Genomic DNA, 11,972 nt, shown 5'->3' on the forward strand with positions numbered 1-11,972 from the left:
TACTAAGTTGCAAAATCAAGCTCTGAAGAGGCAGGTGCTGTTCTGTGGAGTCACAAAACTCTGTTTCCCTCTGTTACATACCTTTCACTGCACACATTACACAGTATGATGCCCTGCGGTCTAAGAGCATGAAAATATTTAATACATTGACATCTAATTGTACAGTCTGAAAAGCACATATGCCTTTTATCCTCTGATCCTGCTAATGCTGTGCTGAATCCTTCCAGCACCCAAAACTCCAGCATTCTGGAAGCTTGGGAAAGATGACCAAGATATCTGCCACATGCTAGAAGTTGATCGTATAATCCCCAACACCAATATTAATGCACTTAAGAGCACTTCTGTGACAGCCTATTACAACAGGCACCCAATCTGATGGCTGAAAAAAATATATTTAGGAATAGGAGCCTGACTCCAAGTGCTTCAGAAAAAAATATTTTCAAATAGCCTTTAAACAACATAAGGAAATCTTTGCTTTCAGTTACCCCAAACTTACAGTATTTGTACTTCAGGCTTTTAGAATTCAGCAATGGATTTTTACTCCAGTCCCAATAATTGACAGCTCATCTAAGAATTAAGTATTTTAATCTTCAGGGGAAAAAAAAAAGGGGGGGGAGGGTGGTAGAATCCAATTAGCCACTTTAAGGAACTACTTAAGACTTCCTCTTCCAAATTCAACTACTTCTACTGCCTGTTTTCTAAAGAGTTCAACTGGCACTTGAAAACAATTCTTAGCATGCCAATGAAAAATACATTCTTACCACCTCTCCATAGGAAGTGAAGATAGACTAGCACTTTCTGATTCTGAGAAATGCTGATAATCAACACCAATAAGTGTGGCTATAGCTTCACATTTTTTAATATCAGATTTATGTTGCCAGGTCCCTGAGAAGTAGGACAAATTTGACAGTGTTTCCACCTGATCTGCATAAGAGCACCATGACATGTCCTATACAAATTTTGTCGCTTTAATACCAGCTAATGAAAAACTAACAATATGTGGTAAACTTCACTTAAACCAGGACAAGTCTACATCCTTTGCACTTGATCTGTTCCCCTCCACATCCAAATCTCGAATGCCTTGGCTAACAGTAAGCTTATAAAGTTACCATGTGCTGTTGCTAGCTGGTCTGTTTGCTCTTTTTGACCTCAAAATAAATGGCAGAAAACCTAGTTTACCAGTTCAAGTAACACCATAGCTCTGCTGATTTTCAGCACTCACATCCTACTGTTTCTCACAAGGTCAGGCTTTTCAAATAAGAATTTATGCAAAAATTAATGCAAATTCAGTTTTAAAAGTTTTATATGATAACAGTAAAATTATGCCTCCACCAAGCTACATCTCAAAGAATGCACTTTCATACTTTAATGTGGTCCTTTCAAACACCGTTGCAGTTTCTGGATGGGAGCTCTTAAGAAGCATCTCCTACCCCTCTTCACATTTAAAAGTCACTTTCCACATAGCACGGGGAAATTCCAGCTCTCACCACTACACTGCAGACCCCTCCCCCCTCCCCTAGCCAACAACCCTCTGTGCTACTTGCTTCCTCATTTCCACTTTTGTTTCATCTGAATAACTGCTTAATGATATTACCAGCTTTTGCGACAGATGTTTCACATACTATGTGAGCCAGTGCCGAGGATCAGGATTAGAGTCTGAAGACGTTTTCCCTTCCAACCAGAAATCACTGTCCTCAGCAGCTCATCACCGCCTCTCCCCTCAGATGTGCCAACTCGCTCCCTGAACTGTTTCAGCCAGAACGAAGCAGGTTTGAGACCTTCAGACGGAGCCATCAGAATGGTCTTGTTTTGACTGAAGCAGCTCAGGGAGCTCCAACCCCCCCGACAGACAGGGGAAGCAATAATGTACCTACGAGTGATTTAGCCAGCACAGCTAAAGGCAGAGGAAAACGTATTCCCACATTTTTGGTTCTGCCAGTAACCGCTGCAGAACCCTTTTACTCACACAAATGAGTTGTACTTTTCCATCTACTTCGCAGGGGCTGGAAAGCGCGCATGAAGTGCAACAGCTTTTTCCTATCGGCAGGGGAACGCTGTCAGCTCTGCGCTCCCGAGCCCCGCTCCCACCCGCAGCCGTGCGGGCTCAGCCGCTGCCTCCCTCCAAGAGCTCCGGGAAGTCGGCTAATGCTATTTTCCTCCCTCGAACAACAGCTTCGGTCACTTCCTTATGGTTCCAGGCAAAGAGTCATGGCTGCGTGCCCCCTGGCAAAGTTACAGCGTAAAAACTGATTTCCCCCCGCACCCCGCCCCAGTGCTATGCTTCCCCGGCTCCGCCAGCTCCCGCCGGCTGCCACCTCCCGCTGGGACCGCGCCGCCGCTGAGCGCGGTTCCGGGGGGGGGGGGCTCCAGGATCGGGGGGGGCTCAGCCGGAGCCCCGCACGGAGCGGAGACTGCCGAGGGAGGGGAGGGGAGCGGACCCGACCTGACCCGACCCTCCGCCGAGGGGCCGCCCGGGCCAGGTCGGGCCGGGCCGGGCCTGCCCTGCCCGCCCGCTCCCGCCGCCGGCGTCCCGGCCTAGCCCCTCGCCGAGCCCCCGTCGGGCAGCGGGCCCGGAGGGGCCTCGCCTCACCGCCCCGCGAGGCGGCCGCGGCCGGCGGCCTCCGCTTACCTGTCCTCGCTGGCCGTGATGACCCCGTCCTCCTTGGGGATGAGGAGCGCGGCGCTCACCACGTCCTGGTGCCCCTCGACCTTGCTGAGGAGGACGGGCCGGCTGCTCTGCGGCCGCGAGTGGATCTCGGCCGCCATGTTGCCGCGGGACCGGCCCGGCGCCCATCAGCTGACGGCGCGGGGAAAGCGCGGCGGCCGCCGTAACGCTGCGTGTAGCGGCGCCGCCCCGCCCCGCCGGGCCGAGGTGCCCTGTGTAGCGGCGCAGCCACGGCGGCGCGCTGACGTCGTCCGTGGCGTAGGGCGGGCCGGTGGCAGGCCTGTGCTCTGGGGTAGCGGAGCCGCCTTTGGTGGAAGAGCGGGAAAAGACGATGCGGCTCAGGGCCGGGGCTGCCGGTAGGGGAGCCGTCACCTCCCGGGGGGCCGTGGCGTCCCAAGGAGCAGAAGGCGGCCCTGGGCTCAAACCCGGGTTTGCGTGGCTTGGGCTGCGGGGCTGACCGTGCTCTCCCGGACGCGAACCGCAGAGCTCCGCTCAGGACAAGCGCTGCTGCTGTTAAATACAGTTCTTGCCGTTACCCTGGCGCCCTGAGGAGCCCGCCGCTCGCTGCCCGTGCCCGGCTGGCCTGGCGCCACGGTAAGGCGGCAAAGAAAAGGATATTCCCCCGGGAGTGCTTAATGGAGGGATGCGGACTGAGGAAGGATGTGCAGTCACAGGAAATGTATCAGCTTTATGTCTTCTAAACTAGAAGCAGCTGTAAGCCTTTATCCTTTAAGTTCTTAAGCAGCTGGATTGTGCTGGTTATCGTCTCCGTGTCCTGTGCATGTCAATATTGTCCAGGTAGTTGGTTAATCAACAGCAGAACTCCTCCCCTCAGTGCTGTTTTTTTGGTAGCTGCTGTGTCCATGGCACGGGTCCTGTTCGCACCTTGAAGTCCAATCTTGAACCAGAGCTGCTGCTTGTCAGGACCAGCCAGGGGCTGGTGAAGAGGTTACTGGAGCTGGTCAGGACCCTTCTCTGCGAGCAGAGATGTAGTTTCTAATCCCAGGTCTAGCAAATATGTAAATATTTGAACAACGGTGTGTCTGGATATAACCAACACACACACTGAGCTTACATGAAAATCCTAACTGTAAGCTGGGCAAAGCTACTTCTGCTCAGGATGTCCGAGACAGAACTGTGCCCAAAGACATGAGCTACAAGATGAGGCGAGGACGAACCTTGCGGGGCACGGCGGTGGGGAGTGTACCATCTCATAAGCCATCACAGACCATGTCATGTACCTGCAGCCAGGGAGGCTGAATGAGGCCTCCCCAGGCTCCTGGAGGAGGGCAGCAGACAGCAATTATCTTTCCCCTGACCTGGCCCAAGAGAGGACTTTTATCTGCCTTACTGGCTTTCCCAGCTATTTGCTAGACAGCAAAGGAAACAGACCCAGGAAGATTGGGTCCAGCTCAAAGTTTTTAAAATACTTGTGGTTACATACACTTTGCTTTGCCTTCAGCTTCAGCTTTTCCCTGTTCCCTAGTCTTTCCACTGTATTTCCAGAGTCCACTTTTCTTACCTCCCGAATGCTGCCCACTCCCCACTCATTCAGCTCATGCCTGTGTCGTGGTGCTTTTCTTTCTCCGGTGTTCCTCTTTTGGTCCAGTTACTAAACTTATAACCTGCTTTTTCTCTCCATTTCTTACCCTTCCCCAACCTATTTTTTCCATCAGCTTGTTTGAACCGCCACTATAATTGCAGCAAGTCAATCCAGCCGTGCACTACCTCACATCTCCTATGGTTCTGAAGCGGCTCAGCTATAAGATGAAGTGGCAACATAACAGTCCCTGTAACAGGGGACTGACTATGTTCACTTCTTCGAGGGTTGTGCAGGCCTTCACCCAGGCTTCACAGGGAGAGGTTGCAGGAGGACGTGTGGAGGAAATAGGTCTTTCCAAAACAGGTGACTCTGTGCAGAGCTACCCCAAGAGCCCAGCCCAGAGCCTCAGGGGGATGCAGGTGCCTGAATCACCTTGGAATCTAGGAGAGTTAAACATCTATCTCCTTTTAAGGCTCTTGGTCTTCATGTCTACAGACCTTACACTTGCCGTACCCTACAGGGAGCTTTAGGGTTTCTCCCAGTGCTTTACTGCTCGATACCTGCTCCAGAGCTGAGGTCCAGCAGAGCTGCTCACTCAGCCCTCTGCACTTGGGGATGCTGGCTGCATACAAACACGCTTGTGCAGGAACACCTGTAATCATTTACCAGTTCCTCGTACCAGGACCACTTTTAGCAGAAGCTCTACAGGTAAGCTTAATAGTTTATTGAGTAATGTGCTGGTCTATAGTGCTGCGAGAATCTGGCCTGAATCCCATTCGTAAGGGAGGACCTGGTGTGTGGCAGTCTGACTTGGTTGCCGAGGACAAGACAAGACTCCACATCTGGTCTAACAAATCAGCCCAGTACAGACAACAGACAATGACCACATAAGTGAAATACATGGCACAGCTGGATCTAAAATCCTTCAAACACATTATTTCAGGCCTTGACCATGTTTGCTGTGCAAAGTTTCCCTGTGCTTGCAAACAGCAATACAGTGCTTAGCCCAGTAGAAATACCTATAATCAGAACTAATAATTCTCTCATAATCCAAGCAGCCACCGAAAGACACCTTGTTGCCCAGTGCTCTTTTTTTGCTCATACCTATTCCTCTGCTTTTTAAACCTGACCTGCTTAGCTCATGCCAATTGTCAGAAATGAGATTCTGGATCTCTGCCCAAAGAAGAGAGGGGAAGGCAGCACTCTTCCCATACAGAGACTTCACAGCAGGGACTCGGTATGAACATGCAGCTATAGGATGGCATATCCACAGGGAAAGGTTTTCACAAACAACTATCCAAAAACCTTGTTAGATGACTAGTGGTTATGAGCTTTTTTTAATCTTCCTTTTTTTAACCTTCCTTTTTTATCACGTAAGACATTCCCTCCAGCCTCATCATCTGGTACTCATCATCCTGCTGACCTTGACTTGGGATTGTGGTGAAAATGCATTTTTGGCTCAGAGGTACATCCTTCTGCCAGCTCTTCCATCTCCTTCTGAACTCCTTTGCAGGAGCAGGGGATATGAAAATACCTTGTGTTTTCCACCTCCAGAATCACAACCTACTGGATCTTCCTTGCTAAACCCTTCCTCCTCCTCCTCCTCCCTTTCTCCAGCTTGCCTCCTGTTGCCTCCCATACAGTCACAAAATATAGCACTGTCATTCTCCCCTCCTTCCTGTGCTGCTACAAATTACTCATGCCATAGCATGCCATGATGGTCAGTCTAGTTTTAAGGCATATTGTTCCAGCTAAATAACGCCACAGCCATGTGGCACCTTGCCCTGAAGTAGCAGAATTCCCATTTCTGTTCACAAGACTTGGAAAGGTGCTGCACAGACCTGTTTCTCAGGCTGGATCATGTCAGCTTTTCTCCCACAGCAGAAATCCCGCAAAAGCTGTTCTTTTGTCAATAAAAGCCATTCCCTGAGCAGACCACATTTGTATTGCTCCTTGCTCTTGCTTGTGCCAGCCCTCGTTCCTCCTCCTGCTTCTGCCTCTCTGGAGGACCGTGGCACAGCACATTTCATCTCCTTTGCCTTTAGCAGGAGCACACCCTACCCAGGCAATTCTTTGCCAGTGTATCCTCCGCACTGGCCTCTGTCGTGGGGAAGAGGAGAAGACTTCACTTTCCAGCCCATTTTAACAGGCAAAGAGCCATCAGCCAGGTTACCTCTCCACAGCTTTCCTAGTTAAACCAGGCATAATTGGCACAGCGTCAGCCATCAGACATCCCTGAAAATGAGATGGGAAGGTAAAGGAACCCCCCAAAATCGACTGCCCCTCTCTCCCGTGTGCCCCGTCACACCGGAGGCCCGCAGGGGACCAGCACAGGTGGCAAGGTGGCGACAGGGGCCACAAGCACCTAGGAAGGGCAAAGCCACCCAACGCTGCAGCGTGCGGGAACGGGGAGGGAGAGCAGGCAAGGGCTTTCCTGGGGGGATCCTGGCCATTGGCACCCTGCTGCAGGGCTTCTTGCTCCAGCCGCCTGCCGTGAGATGACGGAGCCCTGGTCTGAGCTCACGGGGAGGAGAAAGAGGCCCTCCCAAAACAGCTGGGAAGGCAACCTCCTCGCCCGGGAGGAGCGGGAGCCGAAGGAATAGCTCGGAGCATCGCCTCCCCCTCCTGCAGGCAGGCTCAGCAAGAGAGCTCGGAGGTGCTGCTCAGGCCGCGCAAGGCTCGGTAACTCTGGTTGAAGTAAACAGCCTTTCCTTAGAGAGGCGGGGGGTGTGTGTGTGTGTGTGTGTGTGTGTGTTCAAGCCTTGGCCGCGAGAGGGGGCTGCGGCCCCGCCGGGGGAACGGCGGCCGAGGGCGCCCGGGGCCGCGGGGACAGCACCTCCTCGCAGCCCGCCGGCCTCCCGGTAAGGCAGGGGACGCGAAGCGCGGAAGCTCCTGCTGAAACACCGCCACGTGGAGTTGCCCACAAGGCAGGAGATTCACCCGCCCGGCCCTTCTACTTGACCCTGCTTCTCAGGAGACACCCTTCAGAGCTCCCAACGGAAGAAACGTAACAGAAAAAAACCGGAACAGAACTATTCAAATTCCATCATTTCCCCTCAGAATTTCTTTAGTTTTTTTTAAGTACAAAGAGGAGCAGCATTGAGGGTGGCACTGCTTCTCAAGGGGACACGAGCTGCCCCTGGTCCGCCAGAAACCCCACGATGCCTGCTGAGGACAGCGGCCAGCCTGGGCCAGGGCAAGGGACGTTTTGCAAGATGGGCCAGAGGTGACATGGGCAGGCACCTACCAGTGAGGCCTTGAACAGCCCGATAGCAGCAGTGTCCCCACCTCAGCTGTTTTGGGAAGGTGAAATGCCCAGGCTGGTCAGATACAACGAAAGATACAGCGCTGCCTTCCCCGCTCTCTGCCGCCTGTTCAGATCCCAAACCAGCCAGCGCAAATTAGTCTGGAAGTGAAGCAAATGCCGCCTGTGAACCAAGGAGACATACCCAGTCCTTTGATCTAGGGCAGGGTGGCTCACAGCCAGTATAATTAACCAATGGCCACAGCCTCCAGGTGCTCGGTGCCCCAAAGGAAAAGCATCTGATTCACTGCCCCTGTTGCACAAACACCCTTCAGGAGCTGGTACGCTTAATTACAGGGAACTTGGTGCATTAGGAGCCCAGATCCAATATTCAAGGGAGATGCCGTGGGCTTAGCAGCCAGGAAAGGCTCAGGGAAAGTAATCCTTGGCTCAGGGCTAATTGTACATTGGAGATATATTGGAATGGACACGTCAGCATGTTAATGCACATACATCCCAGACAGGGTCCAATCTTCCAGATTATAACAGTTATCCCCACCATGGCCTTGAAAGCAAAAATGGCATCCCTGGGAACTTCAGCATGATCAGAAGGGCAGAGAGGACTGCAGGCAGCGCAGCACTGAGATGGCTGTGTTACTGAGCTCCATGTCCCTGCAGCACGCAAAAAGCATCATTAGTCAAGAGCTCACAGAAAATTGTCAGCTGGTAAGTGACCAGTGTCCACTTGGCTGTTGCAGCAAGCCTAGCAAACCGAGAGCAAGGAGATCTGCAGTCTGTCATCAGCTCCAGCACCAGCCTCCTGGGGAGGAGAACAGACTGCATCACTCTCCACAGCCTCTACCTTCAGGTTCCCCTACTGCCTTTGGTAGGGCTTGTCTCTTCCTGGACGTCACATCAGGCACACAAGACTATCACAGCCTCCTGGCACCACAGTAATAATGGGAATTATTAGCGTTAGACAGGTTTCAACCACTACAGGTAGTGGTAGCATTACTAATAAATACATGCAGCTTAAATTGATGGGACTAAGCTAAAGGGCTTTCTCTTTCTTTGAAGAACAAGGGAGAGTCTTTAGAACATCGCTTACAAAGAGATATTGGAATTTCTTTTTCATCTTTATTAACGCACTCTGCTGCTGGGAGGCAAGGCAGCCATGTTTTTAAAGGAGCAGCTGCTGTCATAAGAGGGCTGCCACCAGGGAATTCTGTGTGATGCCAAGGGATGAACAGCAGTTATCCCTTTACATGGGCTGAGGATCTGGCCCCTTGTATTGGGTTTGTGTGGCAAGGTTTTGGTAGCAGGGGGGTTATAGGGGTGGCTCTTGTGAGAAGCTGCTGGAAGCTTCCCCTATGCCTGACAGAGCCAATACTAGTTGGCTCCAAGACGGACCCACCGCCAGCCAAGGGCAAGCCCATCAGCGATAGTGGCAGCACCTCTGTGGTAACAGATTTAAGAAGGAAAAAAAAGTTGCAGGGCACAGAGAAATGGCAGCCAGAGAGAGGAGCGAGAACGTGCAAGAGAAACAACCCTGCAGACCCCAAGGTCAGTGAAGAAGGAGGGGGAGGAGGTGCTCCAGGCACCGGAGCAGAGATTCCCCTGCAGCCCGTGGGGAAGACCATGGTGAGACAGGTTGTTCCCCTGCAGCCTATAGAGGTCCATGGTGGAACAGATATCCACCTGCAGCCCATGGAGGACCCCACACCGGAACACAGGAAGGCCCAAAGGAGGCTGTGACCCCATGGGAAGCCTGCGATGGAGCAGGCTCCTGGCAGGACCTGCAGACCTGTGGAGAGAAGAGCCCATGCTGGGGCAGGTTTTCTGGCAGGACTTGTGATCCCATGGGGGACCCACGCTGGAGCAGCGTGCTCCTGAAGGACTGCAGTCCATGGGAAGGACCGACAGTGGAGAAGTTTGTGGAGGACTGTCTCCCATGGGACAGACCCCACACTGGAGCAGGGGAAGAATGTGAGGAGTCCTGCCCCTGAAGAGGATGAAGCGGTAGAGACAACATGTGATGAACTGACCATAACCCCCATTACCCATCCCCCTGTGGGGGTAGGTAAAGAATCTGGGAGTGAAGCTATGCCCAGGAAGAAGGGAGGGGCGGAGGGAAGGCGTTTTGAGATTTGAGTTTATTTCTCATTACCCTACTCTGGTTGGTTGGCAATAAATTAATTTAATTTTCCCCAAGTTGAGTCTGTTTTGCCCATGATGGTAATTGGTGAGTGATCTCTCCCTGTCCTTATCTCAACCAATGAGCCCTTTGTTTTATTTTCTCTCCTCTGTCCAGCTGGGGGGGGAGTGGTAGAGTGGCTTTGGTGGGCACCTGGCATCCAGCCAGGGTCAACCCACCACACCCCTCCCTACCCTCTCCACTCTGTGCAGCAAACAAGATTTGAAAACTACAAAGTGTTAATGAAACATGGAAGTTGTAAAAGAAAAGCAGCCTTTCAGAGCTCTCCAAAGTTAGGAAAACAAAGTTGAGACAATTTAGCAGATTAATAGCCTGCTATTTTTCCTGTTAATTACTTCATGCATAACCACTTTCTTCATTACAAGTCTGGCTCAGGAAATGTATGGCAAGTTTTACTGAACTCTTCCTCCCTACTTAGTCTCTAGGCTAAAGCAATTATAACCACAAGCATTTTCCATGATCATTCCCTGCCCAGGGCTTCAGTCTCATGTTACTGAAGAGCTAACAGTCTCTCTGGGCTTTCCACCTCAGAAAAGTTTACAAAGGATGCGTTACCTTCACTTTTAAAAATGGAGAAACTGAGGCATACCTAGGGAAAGCAGCCAGTAACAGCAGATACACTCCTGCTTGAAGTTACCAATCCATCGTTAAGTCATGAGCTTTACACATTCCATCTCACACTGTTCCTCCTTGTGGACAATTCCTCCCAAGCCCCTCCTCCTGCTCTCAAGCAGGGTGCAGGGCTCCCTGTGTTGCAGGGCTCAGGGGCCCAAAACCACCTCAGCTTTTCCATGGAGTGAAGACAAAGTTCAACTGCAAAGCAGTAGGGAGTAAAGGAGGAACAGATTGAAGCAGACCCAAGCAGCATGAGCATTCACCTTAGGCTTGATGTTCCTGGAGACAAAGATAAAAAAAAAAAAAAAATTAACAGACAACCTCTGCAGATTGCAGGCTTCCCCAAAGCCTTTCAAGAGCAGCTAAGAGACTGCTACAGTAAGGGTTAATAAGACTACAGTAAGCATAGGCCTAACACTAAAACATCACACTGAACTCTAGTTACTCTGTCAAGCAGGACTGGAAATTTGATATGAATCAACTCCCAGGACTGAAGAGCACAGACAGTGTTTTTACAGCATTACTAAAAAGGAAGTGTTTAGCAGCTAACCTAACCCTCTCCTTCCCAGGCTTTTATTTCACCTCCCTTCATCCTGAACTCCTTTACAGGCAAATACCATCAGCATCTTAGTTCAGCCTTTCCCAGCACTGAAAAAAAATACCGCTTCAAGTGTCAGAAGCAGCAGAGCTGAAAAACCCTTTTTCAGAGTGGTGACTTATTTCAGCCATGTACTGCAGAACCCTGAAGCTCCCAAGTAGCTGCTACATGTGACATTCCCCATCAGTTTACTCAGAGCTCAGCCTGGGCAGGTATTGGGCTGAATAAGCCCAGCCCAATCAGGCTGAATAAGCCTGTTCATGTTTTCTAAGCCACGCTCTTTGTTGTCCAGCTTTTGCCTGGTTGGGGGAAAAAGAAAATGCTCACAGTTACTCTTTGTTCAGTGCTCTAAGCAATCATCTTATTTTGCAAGTTATTTCAGGACTAACAGAAGGGACCAACAGTTGTTTACAGTTTGTGACTGCATTTTTTTTTTTCTTGCCCACATCTAATCCCAAGCCTGCTTGCTGCACAGAGCATACACTGCTGCCGTGTGCAAGCCCTATGGGAGTTCAGTTTGAGTGCCAACCCCTTAATATTTGAATTCTTACCACAAATATCAAATAGAAGCAACTGGAAAATTAACTCTCATATTGTAATTTTATTTTAATATCAAAAAAGCAATACTGTTACTCTGAAATACAATCCCACACTGCTCCAGAGCCCTAAGATGGCTCATTGCACCCCAGTAGGCACTTCTCACATACATCATGCCTTCTGAAGTCCAGCTCAGGTCCTAGCTATACAGTTTCTGTGAGGCAACATTTCTCTATTTTTGCAGGAGAAACCATACCCAAGCTAGATGCAAGACAAACCAAAGCAAGCATCACTGTAATTGTTACTGAGTTTTGTACAATTCCGTTACTGCTTTTGCTCCTTACCTGCATGAGATACAAGGAGTTGAAGGCAAGCCTGGCTAGGCTAGCCAGGAGAGCTTTCCTGCTCAGCATCAGAATCTTTAGTTAATCTGCTCAGCACCGGAATCTTTAGTTACATCAGTCACACACTTAAGAGGTTTTTTGGGTTTTTTTTTTTTGTTTGCTTGTTTTTGTCTTCTGCCTGCATGGCTCACTTTCTCTTCAGTAAGATGGG

General features: G+C 50.7%; 1 protein-coding gene across 4 annotated transcripts in view; it reads right to left on the reverse strand.

Moving 5' to 3' along the window:
* Positions 1-2,837, reverse strand: part of LOC128148681 (WD repeat and FYVE domain-containing protein 1) — a 57,728-nt gene extending 54,891 nt beyond the window's left edge. Inside the window, exon 1 of one of the 4 annotated variants that reach the window (XM_052802740.1) lies at positions 2,630-2,837. In XM_052802740.1, coding sequence (XP_052658700.1) covers positions 2,630-2,766 — 137 coding nt within the window. In that variant the 5' untranslated portion in view covers positions 2,767-2,837. Of the gene's footprint in view, positions 1-1,966; positions 2,159-2,629 lie in introns of those variants that run through there. The other 3 variants (XM_052802741.1, XM_052802742.1, XM_052802743.1) reach the window with 3 other exon arrangements.
* Between the last annotated feature and the right edge of the window lie 9,135 nt (positions 2,838-11,972).

The sequence above is a fragment of the Harpia harpyja genome, chromosome 12, assembly GCF_026419915.1.
Source record: "Harpia harpyja isolate bHarHar1 chromosome 12, bHarHar1 primary haplotype, whole genome shotgun sequence".
In the NCBI taxonomy this organism is placed as follows: domain Eukaryota; kingdom Metazoa; phylum Chordata; class Aves; order Accipitriformes; family Accipitridae; genus Harpia; species Harpia harpyja.